Below are 24,044 nucleotides of genomic sequence, written 5' to 3'. Positions count from 1 at the left end.
TACTCGCTTGGTGCATGCTAGTGGATATGCGACTTTTAGATCTTGTCTCGCTAATCTGAGCTATCCCGCTATAATGTAATTGTATATTCCAGTTTAATTATTAAATTTTTTGGTAAAGTTTTCCATGCTTGTAATTCGCCCTGCGTCACAGTAGCAATTGCGAGAGCCATCATTCAACTGCGTCGCGAGAGCGGAAGTGATGTAATCTGAGGAGACATTGGCCTTCACGCCCGTGTTTATGAACTGGACATCGGATACGTATGGAATGTTTGTAATTGAGTCAGTGTAAGTGGAGTCTAACAGTCAATGCTTATGAACCCTGCAAACGAATTAAGGAACAGAGCGTTAAATAATCTGTGAGCTCTTACCATCATACATTAATGGTTGGCCAAACTGCATCGATAAAAGGGCGGTATTTACCAACACAACGAAGAAGAAGATCAAAGGGATTGATGAAACAATACAGCTCATTGTCCCTTAAGTCTGCAAGCTGATCAGATGGCGCATATCCTACAGGTACTATATATAATTAATGTGATAGCAAGATTGTATATAGTATAGACTGCATGTGAAGGAGAGAATCGGATAGGCAATCTCACCGTCCCTACCGCTCAAGTGCCAGTTAAATTCAGAACACCCTCATGATTCTCTTGTTTCTTTCTGAATTTTCCAATTGTTTCTTTCTTTCTTTTCTCATGAATTCTGCATAGCTTGTTGCCAAGACCGAAGGCTTACATCAGTCAAAACCAACAAAGAGAGGCAGTGATGAGGCGGAAGAGTCTTCTCATTTTGTTTGTTGTGTTTATTATCATCTATTTATAGTTGTGGCCTTGCATTTCAAGCTTTGGAATTTTGTAGGCTTTGCTTTTGTTGATTGATTTGGTTTAGGCTTTTTCTTAAAAAAAAAAAAAAACTTGCTTTGGCATTGCCCTCGAGAACAGAAAAAAGTGGAAAGAAAGAAAGAAAAAAACACATGCAGTGAGCTTGGATTGAATATGCGACTTTTAGATCTTCAGTCTCCTAACTGAGCATAATGCAATGTGTATATTCCAGTTTAATTATTAAATTTTTTGGTAAAGTTTTCCATGGTTGTATTCTGTAATAAAAACAACTCTTGGTCTAAAGCTAATTATTAAATAGTAAATGAACTAGTAAAATGTTTGCGGTATTTTCCTCTCCAACAGATCATAGCTGCTAACTATAAGATACATAATCTGATACAAACTGTTTTCAAGACACTTTCATTAGCAAATAGCATTCAAACTTCACACTACTTGACACACATGTAAATTAACAAACTACCTCGATCAGGAAAGTTATGACCATTGGGAAATTTCAACCTGGTCATATAGAAGAACTATCCAACCAAACCATATATCATAATCAAGGACGATGATTTGGAGAAGTCTTATCTTGCACTTCTATTTCTGGAGCAACTTTGGCTAATCTCATTGGTTCTGGTCTGGAGTGGTCCTTTCATGAGACAATTTCAAGAAGCTCAGTTATGACCTCGGTCATGGTTGGCCTCTCACTGGGAACGTCAGATGTGCATCGAAGTGCTAGATCGGCAGTTCGCCAAATGGAATTGATATCGTAAATGTTTTGTAGTCTTGAATCTATTATGGCCTCAATGTTCCCTCTCTTGAGCTTTTCGTGCACTCGTTCAACTATAAAGGCCATTCCATCTGGCACAGCTTTCAGAATTGCAGGTTGACCTGTGATGAGCACCAGGAGGACCACCCCAAAGCTATACATCACTCTTCTCGCTGTATTCTAAGGTCGAACACTGTGGATCAACGTATCCTGGGGTTCCAGCCACGTCTGATGTCATGGTATATTGGATGCCCCTGGACATTAGGGAACCAGAGGTTCCAACATAACTAGTATCGTTTTGGATGGGTTTGGACAGTCCAAAATCTGCAATCTTGGCCTCTAGTTTTTCATTCAAGAGGATGTTTGTAGACTTCACATCTCTATGCACCAGTGGTGGTGTGCAGCCATGATGCAAATACTCTAATCCTGAATTTGAGATAAAGAGAACTAGGAACATCGTCGCAAAGAATGAATCTATAAGAAAATATGTAATTCACCCTTTATTGCTACCAAACCTCGTGCGGCTTCAATGATAACTTGTAGGCGCATTTTCCAATCTGATGTAATGTCACTAACAGTTTTACCTGTTGAGGATGATTATAGGAACGCTAGCTCATTAAATGGATGTTCAGTGAGACGGATTAAGAGATATTGAATAACAATTTGCATAGTTCAAACCTATGATGTGATCGTTTAGGTCTGATGATTGGGAACGTGCCTTGACTGCAACTGGAGTACCATCATTCAAGGAACCGCGGTACACATTACCAAACCCACCCTTGCCAATAAGATTTTCAAAGTTATTGGTTATTTTCTTCAATTCCAGGTATGTGAATGGTCGCGCCTTCAGTTTTAAAGCACGATCTTCATGATCATTTCAATTTAAACATGGCAACGAGTTGAATTTTAGATTTTGTAGGCTGAAATTTGGCAAATACAAGTCAATGACGACTTCTGCAAAGAAGTATTACCTGTTGATTTTACCTTTCTTCGATAGACAAAAAAGGATACGAGCAAGAACACTGCAACCAGAACTACACAAACAGTCAACACAATAACAAGAATTGGAATCTTCTTTGCATGCCCAGTATCCGCTGTCAGTTTACATGGAGTTCCGTTGGTACAAGTTAGATTTGGATTGTCTTCAAGACTAGCGGTTTACAGAACCAAACAAAGTGAGAATACTTAAAAATTGAGAATGATCAAAGTACTTGTAACCTTTAGAGCATCAAAAGCACATTAGAGAATACATACATGAGTATCAGGGATTCATTATGCGACTTTTGAAGCAAAGAATCAGGAATCGGTCCATTAAGGTTGTTGCCTGTCAAATTCCTAAAGTTTGACATCGAAGTTTGGCTATCAGTTATTCTTTAGCCAAACATGAAAACATGTATTGGTTGTCGATACTCACAATACAAGCAGCGATGACAAAGTTCCCAGAACGTCAGGGATTTTTCCCGTGAGGTTGTTGTACGACAAGTCCCTTAAACACAAAATTACTTTTGTAAGCATCGCAAGATTGTAAATAAGTGAGGATATCTCTTAAACAGTGGACAACTTAGCCCAGCCACATGAATAACGATAGCACTTACAAATATTTGAGTTCTTTGAACATGCCAAAATGATTGGAAATGACACCAGTCAGTGCATTAGACGACAGATTCCTGAAAGATATGTAAGTTCGTTACATGAATGTTTAAGAATTTCTTAACATGTATTCTGCAACTTTTAAATCTGTTAAGCTTTATTCTGAAAACTTACACTGTCTCAATATTCGTTGAGTTGGAATTGTAGCTACAGTTCAAACCATCCCAAGCATATTCTTTGGGAGCACAAGGATCGCCAATCCAATTTTTCTTGAGTTGATATTGTCCCATGATCGTAGTAATTGCAGCAACTGATTACCCCAAAGAAACAAATGTACAAAAAATATCATATTAAAAATAAATTGTTTAAAAAGAAACTACAATCAGGATTCACCGAGTTCCAGACTTTGTTACAGCACTGAGTTGTCATGTTGGAGGGAAACAAATGGACATGAGAAGAAAGCAAAGCATACCGTCTCCAGAATCAGTGGCCACGTTTGTGTGATATATGGGTGTGAAGACTTCAACGGCGTTGAGAATTGGGGGAAGTTGAGAGACGCCGGAGGAGTCAAGTGACCATTGATAGTTATAATTGCTACTGCTCTCGGTGATGTTGTTGTAGATGCAATCGGCCACGAGGTAGGGTGGGCTGTAGTTTCGGTACAAGATGATGTCATTGAGTTCTATGTTGAAGGCTCGACTGGTGTTTGGTAGAAGCTCCGAGATGTGGAGGACAACATAGAGCTGGTTCGAGAGGGCGTCCATATTGTTGCCATAGTTAAAATAAAAGAGCAACTTGGATGAGTTGATTGGGGTCGCAGCGGTCTGCATGACAGACGACGGTGGCCTGAAGTGGTTTCCCAATTCTGATCTCACAGGCATGGTGGTGGATATGTTGGTCCAGGACGGTCTGATGAACGGCACCCAGACACGATCATAAATATCATCCGGAAACCTGTGAATTGCAGGCAAAGAATAAATAATTTCCAAGTTATTTTTAGCTTTCATTTACAGAAAAAAGACAACAATGCTTCTCTCACCTTATTCTCCTATTTGTCGTAGGCATCAGGTTTCCTCTACCTCCAAGTACCAGACTTTGAGTTGCGTTGGCAAATGGATACAAGGTCCTTTCGAGCGGCCTCAGCTCCAACGCAGAGATGAATGGGATCCCTGTTCCAGTTTTGATCAAGCAGACTGACACAGTATCAGCGGAAGCCACAAAAATGGCCTCCGGCTGTTCAATATATGTTGCACCGGGGATCATCACGATCGTCCAAAGGTTGTAATCTAAGTAGAGATCAAACAGCAATGGGTCTTCAAAACTCGCTTGGTGTCGGCCGTCGTAATTCCCGTACATGAAGATCGCCCGCACCAGATATTTTTCGCCCTGCGTCACATTCAACAAGTAGCAATTTCGAGAGCCATCAGGAAAGCTTCGAACGGTAGACAACTGCCTCTCGAGATCGGAAGTGATGTAATTTGGGGAGATGTTGGCCTTCGTCCCCGTGTTTACGAACTGGTCATCGGATACGTATGGAATGTTTGTAATCGAGTCAGTGTAAGTGGAGTCGCTGCTGATGCCACAGTCAATGCTTATGAACCCTGCAAACGAAGGAACAGAGCGTTAAAGAAACAAAAAAAAAACAGGGAGAGAGATTAAACATCTGAGCCGAAATCTGTGAGCTAACTCTTACCATCATACGATGGTTGGCCACGAACTGTGTCGATAACAGTGCATGTAATTCCCAACACAATGAAGCAGAAGATCAAAGGGATTGATGAGACAATACAGCTCATTGTCCCTTAACTTTGTGCAAGCTGATCAGATGGCGCATATCCTACAGGTACTATATATAATATTACCAGTGCGCCGGATTGAGTCAGTAAGTCAGTTTCGATCTAGCCAAACCAGTTGCTTGGGCAAGATATAGATCAGTCAGTTAAATAGTGTTGAATCTATGCCGTTGACTTGGAATATTGGTCTCCCCTCGTTAGTCTCTCAGTCGGTCTTCGATATGTGGGCCTTGAAGGGATGGAGCATGCATTCCCTGACTCTATCCACTGTTTGTGCTGTTTGTTTACGTTGCCATTGGAGGTCCTTCGACTTCTCCATCAAACCAGTTCGTGATTATCTCACTAACCTTTATTTTCCTTGTTTCTTTCCTGAATTTTCCAAATTCTATCGTTCTTTCGTCTGAGTTTTCAACAGCTTGTGCCAACTGCCAAGACTGAAGTCCTACCAATCAGTCAAAACCAACAAACAATAGAGAGGCTGTGATCAAGAAGGGAGTCTTCTCGTTTTGTTGCTTGTGCTGACAGCAAAATATAGCATTCATCTATTTGCTTTTATTTGAGTTGTGGCCGTGCTTTCATCTCCTTCGGACCTTCACTCTCACAGGTTTTGTCGGCTTATGATACAAAGCATTTCCTCTGTAGTAACACTGATTTTGTTTCCACTGTATCCAACCATCTAATGCATTAACAAATTAAATATTTTAATTATGAAAATTAAGTTTTTAAATAATTATTTTCACTAAAGTTTAGGTGCAAATTATCTTGTAAATCACCTCACGCTCATGTGTAAGATGATTTTACGCTTCTAAATTTGTAAAAAATTTAAAACTATTAATACGTTTCTTTTGTGTTTTAAAAAAAAATACTGGTATATTGTTTTAAAAAATAAATAACGTTCTTCCCTCGCTCATTAATCAATTTTTTGGGAAACCCTGTTGACTCAAAACTTTATAACTATTTCATGCCTTCCAAGCTTTATCATTTTAACTTTCATTTGAGAAAATATTCCTATAATTTGTTGTCTATTTTAAATGCTTTCAAGTTCTGAAATCACTGTTGTTTAATCTATTGACTCTCAGTCATTAACATCAATAAATTCCAGTCATTAACATCAATAAATTCTAGTTAATTTCAAGGTTTTATCATTTTTTAAGGCATTAACACATCTTTAAGATGTGTGCTAAAGTCAAAACTTACAAAAAGAGAAAAAAGAAAAAATTAAAAATGCGGTGAGCGTGGATCGAACACGCGACCTTCAGATCTTCAGTCTGACGCTCTCCCAACTGAGCTATCCCCGCTGTGATATATAATTATTTAATTTAAACTTATTAATAATGATACCATTAAAATATAATCTTATGTGTTGTAATACGCTTCCCAACTGCTATCCCCGCTGTGATGTTGAACCTCTTATTCCTGCTATTTAATGGAGGTTGTATTCTGAAAGAAAATCTAATACTAACAACACTTGGTCTGAAGCTAATTATTAAATAGTAGTAAATGGACTAGTAAATTGTTTGTGCTATTTTCCTCTCCAAAAGTCAATTTATTTTACCTATATTGGCTTCATTTATCAGTGTACTCCCAAATAAGAAGAATTATTTGACAAATGATTCAATTGCCTAGGGATGATTTCGCAATGAGCAATAAATATCATCTCTACCTTCAAACACTCGTTCACGATCAAAGTTGAACAATCACAAACTGAAAACACCCAGCAAACTTCATCATGACAATCAAAGACAATGATATCGATCGACAAGCCTCATCTTGCTGATGGGCAGGAGGATGCCAATTGCTCCATCTCCTGTGCACTATTTTGGCTCACTTCATCACTACCCATCTGGAGATTCTCATTGCCCCTGAAACTGATGCTCTGCAACTGCAAGCTCTCCCTCAGATCAGTTATGACATTGCCCATGCTTGGCCTCTCCTGTAGAATACGACTAGTGCATCTAAACGCCAAATCGACAGCTTTCCTGATGGAACTGATATCGCACTTGTTTTCTAGCTTTGAGTCTACTATTTCCTCGATCTTCCTCGTCTTCAGTCTTTCTTCCACTCTTTCCCTGATATGCACCTCTGCATCTGGCATACCTTCTAGAATTGGAGGTTCAGCTGTGATGAGCTCCAGGAGCACCACCCCGAAGCTATAGACATCGCTCTTCTCGCTCAATTGGAAGGTCGAATGATAACTAAACATATATAGATCATTTACCATCATACGTAGATGTTAAAGTTAGAAGGAGGAATAGTTCTGATGACATACTTAGGATCAAGATATCCAATGGTGCCGACCACAGTCATCGTCATGATATCAGAAGCTTCGTCATAGTTCTGGATGGCCTTGGACAGTCCAAAATCTGCAATCTTGGCTTCTAATCTTTCACTCAAAAGGATGTTCGCAGTCTTCACATCTCTGTGGACCAACGGTGGCTTGCATCCGTAGTGCAAGTACTCTAATCCTGCATTTTTAACCAAGAGAAAAAGAAACAGGTCGAAGAAAGATTTTGCAAGATGACAAATGAGTGTTGTGTCGAATCTGCCAAACCTTGCGCAGCTTCAATTGCAATCTGGAGGCGTTTCCCCCAGTCGAAAGCAATAGCACTGTGAATTTTACCTATAGAAAAACTAGTTACAACAATGGTAAACTTTGCTTGGGCCATGCACTAAGATTATATTACGAAGTCATTGCAACCTCTAATGTGATCTTGTAGGGTTCCTTGGACCATGTACTCATAGATAAGTGCCTGATAATCCCCTTCCATGCAGTAGCCAACCATAGAAACCAGGTTCTTGTGATGGATTCTTAGCAAATGTTGGACCTACATCAAAAAACTAGAATTGTTAGCAAATGTTTGGTTTTATGCTGAAGACGATTGGATTAGGTACCTCGGCTATAAACTCGTTAGTTCCCTGTGATGATTTCTGGGAAAGTTTCTTGACTGCAACTTGAGTACCGTCCTCCATGTAACCGTGGTATACAACTCCGGATCCACCCTTGCCGATAACTCTTTGAAAGTTATTGGTTATTGTGATCAATTCCTGGGATGTGAATGTTCGATTCTCAAATTGCAAAAGCTGACTTTGACGATCGACTTCCATCTCCACCCTCAAACAATTATTTGCCAACCCTTTTCCATTTAAACATCACGACCAAAAAATTTAAGTTACAGAGGCTGAAATGTATCGAACACACGTCAGTAACTCCAAAGAAGCATCGCTTTACCCTTTGCTTTGATTCTTAGTCGGATGTACAAGGCCACAAGTAGTAGCACGACCGGAAGAAGAACACAAACTGCCACAATGGTAAGAGTTGGAATCTTCTTTGCCTTTCTAATGTCGGTTGTCGGATCGCATGAAGTTCCCTTGGTACAAACTAGATTTGGATTGCCTTCCAGACTAACAAAGAGAAGTTCATATAATTGGAAATTGAGAATGATCACATCAAAATTAAAGAACGTTAGGGAATACATACATCAGTATCAGGGATCCATTTTGTGACTTTTGAAGCAGAGAATCAGGAACTGATCCATTAAGGTTGTTGCCTGTCAAATTTCTAAAGATCGACACCGAAGTTTGGCTGTCAGTTTCTTCTTTAGCTAAACATGAAAACATGTAATATTGGTTGGTGATACTCACAACACCTCGAGGGATGACAAAGTTCCTAGAACTTTAGGGAGTTTTCCTGTGAGGTTGTTGTACGACAAGTCCCTTACACAAAATTACATTTGTAAGCATTGCTAGATTGTACATAAGATGAGATATCTCTCATGCAGTGGACTCAAAGTTTCTAGCACTCACAGATATTTGATCCGTGTGAACCTGCCAAAAGAATCCGAAATGGCACCAGCCAGTGCACTCGACGACAGATTTCTGCAAGACATGTTAGTTCATTAGATGAATGTTCAAGAATTTTCTAACATGTTTTCTACAAGTTTTAAATCTAATAATCACTATATGCTGAAAACTCACACTGTCTCAATACTCGTTGAGTTGGAAGTGTAGCTACAGTTCAAACCATCCCAAGCATATCCTTTGGGAGCACAAGGATCACCTATCCAATTTTTCTTGAGTTGATATTGTCCCATGATCGTAGTAATCGCATCAACTGATTACCAAACAAACAAAACTACAATCGATATCAGATAAAAAAGAAACTAGCAAGAATCAGGATTCAACAAGTTCCAGATCCTTACAGTACTGAGAGAGAGAGAGAAAAAAAAAAAATCAAAAGCATATACCGTCTACAGAATCAGTGGGCACGTTTGTGTGATACATGGGCGTGTAGACTTCAAGGGCGTTGAGAATTGGAGGAAGTGGAGAAACACCGGAGGAGTCGAGTGACCATCGGTAGTAGTGAAGGCCATCACTACTGGGGACAGTGTTGTGTACGTTTCCTGCAACGAGGTGGGGCGGGCTGTAGTTCGCGTACCAGAACTGATCATTAAGGTAAATGTTGAACTCTCGCTTGGTGTTTGGTAGAAGCTCTGAGAAGTGGAAGATAAAATAGAACTGGTTCACGAGGGCGTCCATGTTCACATAGTCAAATTGAAAGTGCAACTTGGAGGAGTTGGTCGACGGGGTCGCAGCGGTCTGCATGACGGCCGACGGTGGCCGGAAGTAATCACTCCAATTGGATCTCACAGAGCAGGTGGTGGATATCATGTCCCAATCGGAGTGCCAAGTGACTGGCTCCCAGATACGATCATAAGCATCAGGGGGAAACCTATTAATTGCAGCCGATCGAAGAATAATTTTAGCTATTTCTGGCTTTCACTTACCCAAAAGAAACAACTCTTCTCTCACCTTATGCTGCTATTTGTCGTAGGCATCACGTTGTATCTATATGTTAGTGCCACAGATTGAGATTCGTTGGTATATGGATACATGTTCCTATCGAGCGGCCTCAGCTCCAACACAGAGATGAATGGGATCCCTGTTCCAGTTTTGATCAGGCAGACTGACACAGTATGAGCGGAAGCCACAAAAATGGCCTCCGGCCGGTGAACCTCAGCTGCACCGGTGAGCTTCACGATCTTCCAAAGGTTGTAATCCAAGTAGAGATCAAACCGCAACGGGTTCCCGACGCTAGCTCGGTTCCGGCCGTCGTAGTTCCCGTACATGAAGATCGCCCTCACCAGATATTTCTGACCCTGCGTCACGTTCAGCAAATAGCAACTGCGAGAGCCGCCAGGAAAGCTCCGAAGAGTAGACAACTGCCTCGCGAGGGAGGAGGAGAAGAAGCTCGCGGAGATGTTGGCCTTCACCCCTGTGTTTATGAACTGGTCATCGGATACGTACGGAATGTTTGTAATTGAGTCGTTGTAAGCGGCGGCGCTGCTGATGCCACAGTCGATGCTTATGAACCCTGCAAACGTAGACAGAAACACTAAACAGAGAAACAAACAAACAAACGGCCATGGATTTGTTGGAGCAACCTCTGCTTACCATCAGTAAAAGGTTCGCCGTGAACTGTGTTGATGATGCACGCAATTCCCAGCACGAGGAAGGAGAAGGTAGAAATTGTCATGGTGATCGATGAACCAAAGCAACTATCTGTTCGTATATTGTGTAAGTTCTAGGATTAACTTGGTGTCAGACGTCTCTGTGCCGTTTGTATCAATCAGTAAATCTTGTCATTGCTTTAAATTGCTGCTTTAACTTTATAAAAGTCCTTTTTTTATGTCAATTAGTGTACAGTACGAAGGGAGAAAAGTAGAACCCTCAGTTTAAGTTATCCATCGAATTGGCATGCCGTCAAATAATTTAATTTAAATTGTATTAAAATTTTATCAATTTATTTTAAAATAATTTAAGTGGATTAACTCTTTTACATCCGTGATCCGTATAAATTAGTCCACAACAGATTTGAATTGGTCCTCGATTAAGAAAATTTATTTTTTAAAAAAAATATACAATTAAAGTATAAAATTTAATGAACTAGTGAGCATGATCCATTTAAATTATAAATTAAAATTAAAATTTTTAATTTTATCCATTTAAACTGTAATCTAAATTTAAAATTTTTAATATTTTTTATAATTTTTATTTTTTGATAGACTCATAGATTAGTCTGTCTAATCCACAATCCCCTTGGATTGTGTTAAAGATTTTTCAACTTGTAAAATTGATGAGCCAACCTACTCCGTTATATGATATGTTAAATTTCTGACGAATTGATCCATCCTATTGTAGATGGACCCATTTGATAGCTTTACAGAAAAGTAGCAAATTGACGTGGAAGATGATAGAAGAAGGCTTTGGCACCTTTAACACCATCATGCAGACCACCATCGCAACGGCTTGACTTAAGAAGTGCCACTTACATTGACGGTGTTCCTAGCTACAAGGAAAGTAGCAAGGGAAAGTGGATGTCAATGTCGAGAACTTCGATATTTGTTTAATAATTCATTTTTCAAGTTTGTCCAAATAATTACATTGCACAAACAAATCATATTTGATCCAGTTTAAAGCTTACATTCCCCAATAACTCCGAGTAACAGGTGACATTTTGAGAGAGCAAAATGAAAATTTCCCTAACAAATAACTCTCGTTGGATATTAAAATTACTCGAGTATACAGCAACAACGACAGCTAGATTGGCCATGACTAAGCCTTAACATTGAGTCATTTCTACATGCAGAAGAGATGAGGAATAAACATCATGGAATATAGTAAGGGAGGATAGAAGAAGCTCTGGCAATGAAGCCTTGATGCTCAATTTTAAGATGACAAACTACTACATTACATTTTTTTCTGAGCAACTTCGATGTATTGCTCGGCAAGCTTTTTCACCTTATCGCCTTCCTTAATGAGAAAGTTAGCGGTTTTGGCATCGCCATGGTATCCCATCACTTTATCGGTGGTTCTCCCGACGGCCCATCTGTATTGCTCGACTGTGATCACTCCGCTTTTGCAAAGTGGCCTGATGTGTTCTTTGATATATGCCTCAACCTGAAGCATAACAAATAGAGATGTCGGCTTGCGATAGAATATGAAACATTAGCATGTTTTATTGTAGACTTAGACTAAATTCATGTGCAGAAACTACGTCATAAGAATCGAGGATTTCCAGGGAAATTACAATGTATCTCATGAAAAAGTACATAGTGCGGGAATTGTAGGAACCAATGGTGTCTTGAATTCTGAATAGACTAGTTTTCTATGCTCATGATGGCTTGAACTAAATAAATAGAAGTCCACTAATGTAATTCAATAGTTCTATTTTTATCCCCTCTACCCTTCTCTGTTAATATCACCTCTTTATCCTCGCGCATCTTCTGTTCTCTGATAATAGCTCATCCTTCAATCCTTCTCTCTTCTTTTTACCTCCACTTTTAATCATCATTAAACCAGACAGTCATTCATGATCCTAATCCTTAATATAGTATCTCGAGATGGAAGAACAAAAAAATTATGAAGTTTCATTCCAAATGGAGAAATATTTTATGGTCGTCTACTCAATACTCGTTTGCATAGCATGGTAAATGCAAATATGGCAACTACTTCATGTTAGAATCTTCAACATGTTTGAATTTACAACACTCAAATATTCATTACCCAAAAAATGTCAGGCATATGGCACATTCATTTCCACAAGACATAAATCTTCAAGGATATTCATAAAGAATGCTTACCTTTTTGTAGACGGAATGAGATGACTCGGAAGAACTAGAACCACTGGGCTTAGCCAGTTCCACGGTAGGAGCAACTTCACAGCTTAAAGAATCTGACGAACTTTTTCCTCTGGAAGATACACCTTTCAAAGGAACCTCATCAGCAAGAACACTATTCTCGGATAAGCTATTGGTTTCCAGCTTAGGCACTGCAGATCCATCTTTTGAACTATCACATTTATTTTTATTAATGATGTCACTTGAGCTAGCATCTTTCCTCTCCATCACATTGCATTCCTCCCCAATGACATCAGTTGATAGAGGTTCTTTTTTTGGTTCATGCAACTTGTTGGGCTTGGGTGAGGAGAGTTCATTGAGTTTTTCTTGTTGAAATATAGTAGTTGAAGAATCAACCTTAACTAATACATTTCCTTTGCCACATGCGTTTTCTTGCTGAAGTAAATTCAAACAATTAGATGATGGTGCCTCGACCACCATATTCTCCTGATTATTGACAAATAACATTTCTGCTGAACTCTTAGATTTGGAAGAATCACAGTTGGAACGCTTAAATGGCTCTTCTGAGGGTGATACTATGCTCTTTATTGTAACATTTCCATTTTCTGATTCTGATCCTTTTGAAGAATTTGCACAACTGGAAGATGCAGAGTATACCTCATCATCTAACTTTAACTTTGAATCTTCATGTGTACACTGAGGATGTATAACAACGGGAAGGACATTTTCAACTTTTTGATGTTCGCTATTTGGTCCCACGTCATTATTGTGATCCTTTATAATTCTAACAGGGCTGCTAGGGGGAGAATCGCAAAGACCAGCAACTCTCAGTAGTTCTTCAACATCAGTGAACCCAACTGGTGTTATCTTTGAGATAGTTTCTTCAGTATCCTGTTTTGTACCATTTTCAGGATTTTGAACTCCCTGATCCACACTACAATCTTTGTTTACCATTTGATCAAATGTAGCTGCATCTGATTCAAGCCTAGTGCACTGAGATAGAATTTGTGCACAAAGATTCATGTAAACCATCTTGCTCTTTGATCTTTCTGAAATGTCCTTTTCTACATTAATTGCATCTGCTACAGCCAACTCAACATCAGCAGTTCTGCGAATCACAGATAAATTTGTTCTCCTTAAATAATGCTCAGCCAAGCGGTATAGTTGTGCCTAGAATATAAAAGAAACTCTTAACATTCATCTCTTGCTTTAAGAAAGCCAATGACAATGAATAACTAAGTAGAATATGGAAGTGTTAACTTCTAGATAAACTTATGAATCAAATAGTTATAATCTAGAGAATAGCACAAACTAGAACAATAAATCAAAATGATAAGAGATGGATTATTGAAGAAGAATACTTGTTCTAAATATTCATCTACTGTTAATATTATGGCTACAATGCATGTAATCTACAAAAGCATAAATTGCAGGGCAATATTGGCTAGAGTTAGCACCAGGGAATTGGGGTTATGCTTGCAGAAACTGTAAGGATATTCTTCGCTGTAGGTAGAAGGTATGTCTAAAAAAATGAAGAGAAAGGCATAAAGTGATTAAATCAATGTCACACCTGCCTGACTGAAAATGGAATTTTATTCTGGTGTCCAGGTGCTGGAACCGGTCTCATGTCACTTGGAAGTTGGGCCTAGATAGTTAAAGAAAAAAAGAAAATGATATATATGTCAACAAGAAGTTCTAATAACTACCATAACCGAAAATCCAACAATCAAACATGTACCAGCAACGGATAGTTTCCCTTGAGTAGAGCTCCGTCTTCTTGAATGTCTTGGACTGCCCTTGAACTCGTAGAAGCATTCTTTCTAGCAAGAATCTCCATTGCCCATTTCCGTTTAGCACTCTTGTCCATGGCAGATTTATTATCTGTCTCCTTCAAATTTGTTGAAGAAACAGATGTCTCCTTTAAATTTTGCGCTTTGCTTTTAAGAATACTTGCAGCCAACACTGGAGAAGTTCCTGACTTTTGTTTTAGAGCAACAGGAGCACTATTATGCTTTCCCTCATTACCTGACAGTTGTGATTTAGTCTGGAGCTTTGAACCTTTTGTTATATTAGCAACACCATCACTTGAAGTATCATTAGCAAGAATTTTATCCTTCTCCTCACTAACCACAGCAGAGAGAGGCTTGATATCATCCTTTCTTGGGAAAACTGATGCATCAGCTAAGTATACTCGAGATAAAATGGAATTTTTTGCATCTCCTTCAGGGCTCAAATCCATACTCTCGGAGAAAGGAGCTGATACCTTCTTTAGAAGCTCAAGAACCGACTGCAGGGTCTCAATTTTTTCAGGCTTTACTTTTGGACATCTGTGTTTCCAGAATTCGATGTCCCAATCCCTGTCCCAAGCTCGCCTTCGTCGCCCACTTGTTGTAGCATAAATTTTTTTGGTCAAGTTTTCACGTATTTTTCCTTTTTTGAGCAATTGTTTCCTCATTCGAAGATTAGGCTCAAACTTATTAGTTACTTCAATTCTGGGTTTCATGATCACTTCGCGAAATGCTGTTAAGAGTTGGCTGTGAAAGGTACTATCCTTAGAACAAGAAGTTTTATCCTGAATAGCTTCTTCTATCTCCTTTCCCAATTTCTGAACCATAATTTCCTTATCTGCCTTATCTCCAACTCTTCTCATGATCTTCTTCACTCTAAGCCCAGCCAAATCATCTATGTTTCCTTTAAGTTTGTTTACACTTCCTCTTTGACCATCATGGGGTTTATGTTTACGTTCTCGAACGATACTCATTATATCTGGAGTCAGAACTCCATCTTTTGCAGAATATTTTCTATTATCATCTTCATTATCTGTAACAGCCTTCGAATAGATTGGAATATTAGCATTAACTTGACTTCCTAAAGGTTCCATCAGAGATATCTTATCTAATTTAAGTTTCTTTGAACACTCCACAGTTTTTGTTTCAACCTGAGATTCCTGTTTTCGCTTTCCATTTTGCTTGCTTATGGAATTTACATCCCTGCAAAGTGAAGATGAATAAAATAAAATGAAACTAAAAACTGAACTTACACAAACTCAATTAATAGAATGAATTGGAACACCATCATTTGTTGGATCTACATATAATTCGAGTTAACACTAGCTGGAGGAACAAGTAGTTAGACATTTTAATACATGACTATAAAAAGGGAAAGTAAAAAAAAAAAAGGATGGGCAGAGTGAGGAATAAATGTGCCATGCACTCATTTTGAGTGAGATAGTTAGAGAGGGAGAGGTTTACAAAAGTACATGAAATCTGTTGTGATCGGATGCAACACAGTGGATATACAACATGGATGTGTGTATCCGCTGTTATTCTTAAAATTATTAAAGTTAATTATACTCATAAGAATTGATTGATAAAATATTAATAATTGATCAATATAATATCCATGTGTGATAAAATGCTATCTAGAACTTATCAACAGGCAAACTGTCATAATATTTAATATGTATGCATAAATAACTCAAAATTGATGTGCAAAATTGTAACTTTATTGCTATTTCTTTTTCTTGATCACCAGTCTTTTCTTTGCTTCATCTCAACCAAATTACCAAGTTGTGGTTCAGAAGCTACAAGTATAAGTGTGTAAAAAAAAAAAAAAAAAAAAAAAGAAAGTATAAGTGTGTAAACAACATTAACTGTGAGCGACGAAACTAAAGAAAGCATGTAGGTAATTATTTTTTTACTTTGCTATATATATGTGAGTAATTTACTAATGAGGCACTAATTTAGTAGTTCTAATAAGTACTAACCACCGATGAGCAAAGTAGTATTAAACATATCACAGAAATACAAGTTAAAAAATGAACTTAAACACAAGTGTGATTAATTTTATGATAACTAATCAACTATTTAGTTTTTGATCTTTCTAGGTAGTAGAAAACAATCAAACATATTTCTAAGAACTTGTATACAGCACCAACAACAAACCCTATTAGTTCCAACACATTTCTTGCACACTTTTATCCTGTTTTACTGTTTGGTACATTGTTTGGAGGTATTCGTAGATGAAGTATAGGGAAGACATAAATTTGTCAAAATTTTAAAATGGTCAGTATGAACACAATTACCTCATAAAATCTTTGATTGAGACTTTGAATGCATTGACATTAACATTATACAAGCAACATGCACTTATAGAAAACAGACAATGGTACTATTTCTTACATTATAAGACCATTGGATTCAACTGTATTCTCCTTCACAGAAACTCCAGCATTGGATTCAATTGTATTATCCTTTTCTGAAGATCCAACTTTAAAATCTTCTTGACAAATGGCATTAACCACATCCTCAACAGAACTAGTGATAATCCCATCTACTGCAGAAAAGGAAAACAAAAACAAGAATGAACAAGAATTCTTTTGATGAATCAAAAACACACCATCAGTAGGCAGAATGATGTCAAGTGAAACAACTTGTAGCAGCTTCCATCTGTAACGCTCAAGCAATCGGACACAAATGAAACACATAATTCACTAAAGCTATTCCAACAGTAAAGGATGGCCACATCAACTGAGTCAACATTATCCCATTTAAATAACATTATTCACATGCTAAAATGGTAATCCTCCTGACTTAAGTTTAAAGCATTGGGGAGATGTCCTATCAAATTCACCAAGACATTTGAAAACTAGTAAGATTATTACCAGGATATGAGATTTTATTGACAGCAAGTTAAAAACAGAAGCTGTCATGTTATTGTTGATTTTTGTTTAATAGTTTACTGTTGGAATAGGGGGTCATTATTTCAAAGCTAACTGTTAAAAGAGTGGTTGCTATTTCGAAGCTCAATGAGAAGATTAATTTATCACATTCCAATAGCCAGAAAGAAATTGTCCTCAGCAGAAAAATAATCTACAAATCAAACGATATTGAACACCTAATTACCTGACATATTACACTCATCTGGATTGTGTAAGCTTCTACTAATAACTAATGAATCGTTGCCAGCAACATCAGCTAACTCATCAACTGAAAATTTATTTACAATAAGATCAAATTTTCAACTGAAATTAGTTGGGGAAATATGCAACCAAGAAACTTTAGGGGAAAAAAGAGAGCAAACAATAGCTGCAACAAGGAAGAAAACTGCTAATTGTTAACATTCAAAAAAAGAGATGAGCAAACAGCAACATAACAACTTACATTTATCTTGATGAAGTTCAGCAATATTTTGGTAAGACCCACATGACAGTGAAAAAGAGTCATCATGCTCATTATATCTAGAAGAATTGCACATTGTTTCTTCTGCAAAATTATCTTCCAGAGGTCTATGCAGTTGAACTTGTGATAACCTTGTTGTTGAATCAAGTATATTTGACGGTGCACTTGACAGAGATGGCAACGATGAAGGAACTTTTTCCAGTTCATTATCAAGCTGCTCAATTTCAGGTGACCTATCCAACAAACACTTACGGTTATTATCTTCTTCAGTATCCATTCCATCAATTCGATCTTTTCTGTAATCCAAGTCATTACATCTAAGATTGTAACCAGCAATCTTATCAACTGGAACATTGAGCAGAATATTATCAACATTAGAATTGGATAAAGATGTTTCATTTTCTTTTCTCATGTTTGTATTTACATGATTTTCCAATGAAGAACAAACTTTATTTGCATCTATCTGATTCTTTGGAACCATTGAAACAACAACAGCTGTTTCTCCATCATCAGCAACAGATACTGAAACCTTTCCAAGAAAAGAATGGTCAATTGCCCATCTAAGTTCAGGATCATTTGAAACAGAATTCACTCCTTGATCTTCTACAGAAACATTATCAACATTTTGCAATCCTTCAACAGATAAGCACCTAGACAATAAAAGCCAAATAGAAAACATTATTGATAGTTGATACCATCATAAAAACATGAAAGAAAAAGAATTACTTACATAATAAATCATATTGGCATTGAATCAATTCAACAAAAAATTGTGTCACAAGCTCAAAACCTAATGGATGGTATCATAGCTGAATTACCTAGGGCATAACCAAGAACCGATAGATGTGGACTCAGGGTGAAATCCAACGCAAAAGGCATGATACCTGCCTTCAACAGTAACATACATAACATGTTAAAGCATGTTATACAACAGATGACAAGAAAATATATATCACAAATATAAGCAACATAATATTGGTGCCAAAAAGTTGATTGAATTGGCTAAAATCTAAAGGGGTATGTCAGAAGAATTAAACTCAAAAGAGAAATTTCTCATCTATAAACTGAAGGATTAGTAATCTAAATGCCAACAGGAACTACAGTTTAATTTCCTAAAGCTCCTCACAGACATGGAAGATGAATTATGAGATGGCAGTTCAGTATATGGACCTTTTCAAGGAAACCCCACAGTATAAAATTAAATTAAGACTTAATGATAATTCCTAGCCTAGGAGTTACTGAAGGAAGCTGATTATAGCACAAGTTCACCATCTATATAATTACCCACTTATGCAAGTACCTAGCTTGAAAAACCAAAATTAATGAATTTAGTAGTTTCTTATGGCTAATACTGTTGAAGGGTTTATTGCAGTTACATAAAGTTGATTAAGAAGAAAATAGAAGATGTATTTAATATCCACCATATGTCACACGAATCACAAGCAATTGACGTGTCAAAAGCTAAATCATCTTCAATTGTTGCCAATCCACTTCGAACCTTGCAACCATCGCCATCCAAACATGCAACTGCCTGAAGGAGAATATAACTGTATTAGTACTGATTGCAAACCACAGCATGCAATGGTGGAACAGTGCAAGGAGAGCATCCTTACATCTTCACTGATGTAGTATGAAGGAAATGACAATGTATTGTTCTTCCCTTGAACACTCCAATCCTCATCTCTATGAAGAAAAGAAAGAAGGTTGATACCCATGTTTCTCAGACAATTGCATAAAAAAGCACTTGAGACTAGACAAATGAATGATGAATGTAAAATTCAGCCTCCTACAGATAGCAATCATGATGCATGGAAATAGAGGTCTAAAGATGAACTGTCAATAAAAGCTTTTTTTGTATGAAGCTTCTATAGGCAATGGCCAACAAAGGATTAACAATCAATTACAAGTAAAGAACCCATTAATTTTCAAGTACAACACCTGATTAGGATAATAAAACAGCTTTAAGACACAAAAAAAATCTTGAATGGCTAATCTCAATTTTAAATTGTTGATTGACATGAAGGCTACACTGAAAAAGCTGATAGCTTCCAGAAAAGCTAAAAAGAAAAGAAAACCACCACTGCACTAATTTTTCAAGCAGCTTGCAAGAAACCATACAAAATTCAAGAATTCAGTAAAGCAATAAGACAGGACCACAGGAAGTGATCTAGTTTGCTTCTTGGAGTTATTTCATAAGCTATATAATCTTCTACACACTAGTACAAGTTCACTAAGAAGGATCATTATAATGTATTCTTGAGCATCAAATTCAGGCATTCTATACTTAGAAAACTGATCACCATTTTGCAATCCTCCAGGTAACAGTTCACCTATTTACAGTAATGCAATCAGAATGCATCTGTCATGTTCAATCTCCTGATGGGCAAGGCCACATATTGACAAGTCGCTAAGCATTCTCCAAGCCATTCAAGATGCTTTACATGCAGTAAAAAATGATAATAAGGGTAGAGTACCAGTTAAGCAAATATTAATAAATAATACTTAATAACTAATAACTTAAATATCTAAATAATTAACAATTAATATTAAACTTCCATAATGCTTAATAAATTACCAGTTATATCTTATTCTTAACAACCTGTATATCTAATAATATCAGATTATTGTTAATAATATTTTATGATTAGTAAATAATACAAGATTATCAATATGTAAATATTAATAAATAAAACTTAAGAGCTAATTATTGATAACGTATATTATTAGCTCATGATCATTTATAAAATAGCATTATAAATGATATATTATGATAATTTTTTACTTGAATAGTAGTATTAAACTATTTACATTGAATACTCAATTTAAATCCTCAAGAAAACTCCGCATCCCCTCCACTGTTTCCTGCCTTGTTATCAAGCTCCACCACTATCTATCGTGCAACTAGCTATGCTAATGTCTGCACAAGACTGAGCTTCACTGCAATACACTGCATGATAAAGATCTAGATGCAAAGATTTTTTTTTTTTTTTTGCATGCAAGCATTGTCATCTAGACTGACCCCACTTTAGTGGGATAAAGCCTTGGTGGTGGTTGGTGTTGTAAGCATTGTCATCTAGAGAGCAAATCTTGGAAGAGTTTGTGCAAGAGAAGTGTTCACTTTCAAGAGTTTCATGTGGGAGAGGTGTCTGTGAAAGAGGAGATCAGGGCTTCGAATGAGAGAATAAAGAGCTCAGCATTTCATTTTGTTTTTATAGTTTATGAACTTTCCAGTTTGACCATCCAACATCCAAAACTAGGCAATTTCACATTAGCACCTAGCTAATGACACTTGCTCAGGCATGTGCCAATGCATTCATCCTCATTTCTCCTTGGCAACTAGGCAACTGTTTGGATATCTTTTAAAAACTGTCTGATAGTTGTTTAGAGATGTTAGCAATGAAGGAATAATATTTAACCAACACATATCCTTCATTTTCCAATTCGAGAGCATCCCAATGCTCATTATTAATGCACCAAATAGAAAGTGAATGAAAAGACCAGGAATCAACTAATAATAATCACTAATGATTGATAAATGTACTGGCATTATTATTAGTTCAAAAAATATTACCTGGAAAGCAAGTAATTCTCAACACTAGCACTTCCAGTGGTGTCATATACCTACATTTATTCCACACAAGTAATGAGATATGGTGAACTAAGACAGTGCCAGTTAGAAAACTCAAAATGAATATGAAAGATGCAGATCAAATCAAGATCGAAATGAAACATATACACAGCAGATTTAGTATTGGTAAATACATGTGCATCTATATCAATTACAGATACACCAATTCAACAAGACGATGACCCATTTGAAGGCCCAGAGAGTTGCTTTGCCTAAATAATATTACTCACTGGCAAACAAGTGATAAGCTGAAATTCGTTTTTGCAAATTGGACAGCAATTTGTAATGGTAGCCCAGTTGTCAATGCAGGCAAAGCAGAACCTGGAATCACATATGAAATAGAAGTAAAAGAACTAATAGCGCCATAAATAATGGAGTAAAATGATGAATTGCAACATTAAACTACACAAGAATGGTGCCAGTATCAAGGCTCATTATGAACCAAATGATCATGCAAGAACATGGACCAAAGTTTGTTCCCTCTAGGTGATGATCCTAGGTGCAGCATGGATTTAAAAGAAGAACAAATAGAGAATAAGGAAAACAACAAAAAAGCCAATAATAAAAAGAAAGTAAAACACAATCTAATAATGAATGTTAGAATCACCAGCATGAAAGAAAAAGGAAAATAATAATATAAAAGTGACAAGATTGGTGAAATAGGAATTCAAAGGAGCAACTCAAAATATGTGCACGACTGATAGCTACTGTCAAATATTTGAACTAGATAGGCATGAAGATAAAAGTAAAATGTACTCGATAAACAATTTTAAGAAGACTGAAATTTGTAAGACACCAAAACATATATTAAGTAAGAAATTGCATGACCTATATTTTCATACCAAAGATAATAACAGAAAAAGACAAGATCACTATTCAACGCATCATCAACATGGCATACCAATGATCGCAGCAATCTAGAGCCCCTCTATCAATGACTACATCCATACATATTCCACATCTTTCATTCTCAAACAGAATATCTTCCTGCAAGGATGATGTGCAATATACAAATGTCAGAATGCTAAAAGATCAGCATGTTTATTTCTGAAATGGAATATCCTTATGGAAGAATGATGAATGATATACAGATATATCATGCCAGCATAAGAACAAAGTGACCAAAGTAATAGCTAGGCTAGGTTACCAATATTGCATTATTACAACCAATTTCTTAGATGAGATTATCTACATAGCAATGCACATGGCCAGATGCAATAGGATCCTCTTAGCTAAATACTGGATACTTCAGTTAAATTGTCTTTGATTTTTAAGTAACAATGCTTTGCACAAATAAAACTAGATGATGCTTGGCTAAATAAAAATTCACTTATGAACAAGGATATTTGATTTAGAAAGGAGATCAAACATTTAGATATTTTCCCTTCCTAGTTATTATTTATCAACATGGAGATGTAAACAGTGTTAATTGTGAAGGTAACCATACTTGCAAATGTAACAAGTAAACTCATAGGCAATTCACATAGGTATCCCGACTCCCCAGTGACAACTATGCTATGCAACACATTATTGGCATCAAAGTCCATTAGGTAGTTAATTTTATACAGAAACTAATCTTTGATAATGGATGGAAATTGCAAAAAAAAAAACAACAACAACTTTTGCATCTTCTATGACGCATAGCAATTCTTGAAATTTGATTTACTTTATTTTTGACAAGAAACTATTGCAGTAAAGAAAATATGTCATTAGTAACAGATGGAGAAGTTACTCAGACGTCTCAAATACTGAGTCAAGAAGGAATTACCCTATCATCTTCATCTTCAACTGTTTCTATATATTCTCCTTCATTACTCTCCTGTAGATACATTTGATTGCGAAACCAATACGTGATCTGAAAAAGTAAGAACAAAACATCTCAACAAAAAATAGTTAAACAAATACCTACAGTAATCTATCATGAAAGTAAGCTGGAACATTCATTGTAGCTCAAGATCGGGGAGACGATAAGATATGTTCCAACAACGAATTTGTTGACAAGGAAAAGCATTATAAGGGGAGTAATGAGTTCCTGATACCGTTGAAATTGGGCCCTCTAGAACCCCTCCGAAAATTAGCCGGAAGCTAAAAATCCTGCGGAATTCATTAGGAATTAACAAAAAAAAGGGTGGAAAAAAACAAAAACAGAGGGATCCTTTTCCAACCCCGGTTGATGCCAAGGTGGAATCTTGTAGTCGGAGGGTAAGTAAGGCTGACTTAACGGGACTGATTGACAATCAATCTGAGAAAAGAAAGGAGAGGAAGAAAGCTAAAGAGAGAACTAGGCGGAACAGAAGAGAAACAAGAAACAACGCTTCGACCGTAGACTGTTCAAGCACATCAGACGACGTGGATTCCTGCGAGGGACCGATCGAACGGGACGCTTTACCAGCTCCGCCACACTGCGCGACAACGCGGGTGATGCGGGAGGCCGGTGGCTGCGCTGCCTCGCCTATACTTCGGGATCTCCTCTCTCTGGGAGATAATTGGGGATAGAAGAAAGGGGCGAAGGACGTCGTCCGCCGGCGACGGAGGAAGTGGGCGGCGAGGGGTTTGTTGTCGTCGTCGGAGCGAACCAGCGTGCGTTGGACGTTATAATTCCGGCCCGTTGCCGTGCATGAAA

The 24,044-nt window shown here is 37.3% G+C and overlaps 2 protein-coding genes, 1 non-coding gene and 1 pseudogene across 4 annotated transcripts; all 4 read right to left on the bottom strand.

Moving 5' to 3' along the window:
* Positions 1-1,408: 1,408 nt before the first annotated feature.
* Positions 1,409-4,979, bottom strand: LOC141835567 (putative leucine-rich repeat receptor-like protein kinase At2g19210; annotated as a pseudogene).
* A 1,222-nt stretch (positions 4,980-6,201) lies between these two features.
* On the bottom strand, positions 6,202-6,274 carry TRNAF-GAA (transfer RNA phenylalanine (anticodon GAA)). The gene has a single exon. It is a non-coding gene; the product is annotated as a tRNA-Phe (tRNA).
* A 291-nt stretch (positions 6,275-6,565) lies between these two features.
* LOC141836096 (putative LRR receptor-like serine/threonine-protein kinase At1g05700) lies at positions 6,566-10,536 on the bottom strand. Its single transcript, XM_074723505.1, has 13 exons — positions 10,428-10,536; positions 9,786-10,347; positions 9,221-9,705; positions 8,952-9,087; positions 8,781-8,852; positions 8,619-8,690; positions 8,455-8,535; positions 8,206-8,378; positions 7,869-8,110; positions 7,675-7,801; positions 7,528-7,596; positions 7,246-7,441; positions 6,566-7,171 (listed from the first exon to the last, which is right to left on the bottom strand). Exons 1-13 carry the CDS (start codon positions 10,507-10,509, stop codon positions 6,742-6,744), a joined length of 2,727 nt encoding a protein of 908 aa, XP_074579606.1. The 5' UTR covers positions 10,510-10,536; the 3' UTR covers positions 6,566-6,741.
* Positions 10,537-11,516: 980 nt separating this feature from the next.
* Positions 11,517-23,510, bottom strand: LOC141836568 (uncharacterized protein At4g10930). 2 transcript variants are annotated; one of them, XM_074724075.1, is made up of 15 exons: positions 23,461-23,510; positions 23,190-23,276; positions 22,323-22,408; positions 21,652-21,742; positions 21,365-21,414; positions 19,407-19,476; positions 19,215-19,324; positions 18,612-18,677; positions 17,776-18,443; positions 17,518-17,601; positions 16,795-16,948; positions 14,352-15,603; positions 14,184-14,258; positions 12,617-13,783; positions 11,517-11,933 (listed from the first exon to the last, which is right to left on the bottom strand). In XM_074724075.1, the coding sequence occupies exons 2-15, from the start codon at positions 23,250-23,252 to the stop codon at positions 11,724-11,726; spliced, it is 4,146 nt and encodes a 1,381-aa protein (XP_074580176.1). In that variant the 5' UTR covers positions 23,253-23,276; positions 23,461-23,510; the 3' UTR covers positions 11,517-11,723. The 2 variants fall into 2 exon arrangements, with proteins under 2 accessions (XP_074580176.1, XP_074580177.1); XM_074724076.1 differs by lacking the exon at positions 17,518-17,601.
* Positions 23,511-24,044: the final 534 nt, after the last annotated feature.

The sequence above is a fragment of the Curcuma longa genome, chromosome 10 (genome assembly GCF_044706935.1).
Source record: "Curcuma longa cultivar G26 ecotype Majalengka, Jawa Barat chromosome 10, ITB_CL_G26_1.1, whole genome shotgun sequence".
In the NCBI taxonomy this organism is placed as follows: Eukaryota; Viridiplantae; Streptophyta; class Magnoliopsida; order Zingiberales; family Zingiberaceae; genus Curcuma; species Curcuma longa.
Note: the sequence above shows the minus strand (reverse complement) of the source record. Positions and strands in the feature narration are given on the sequence as shown.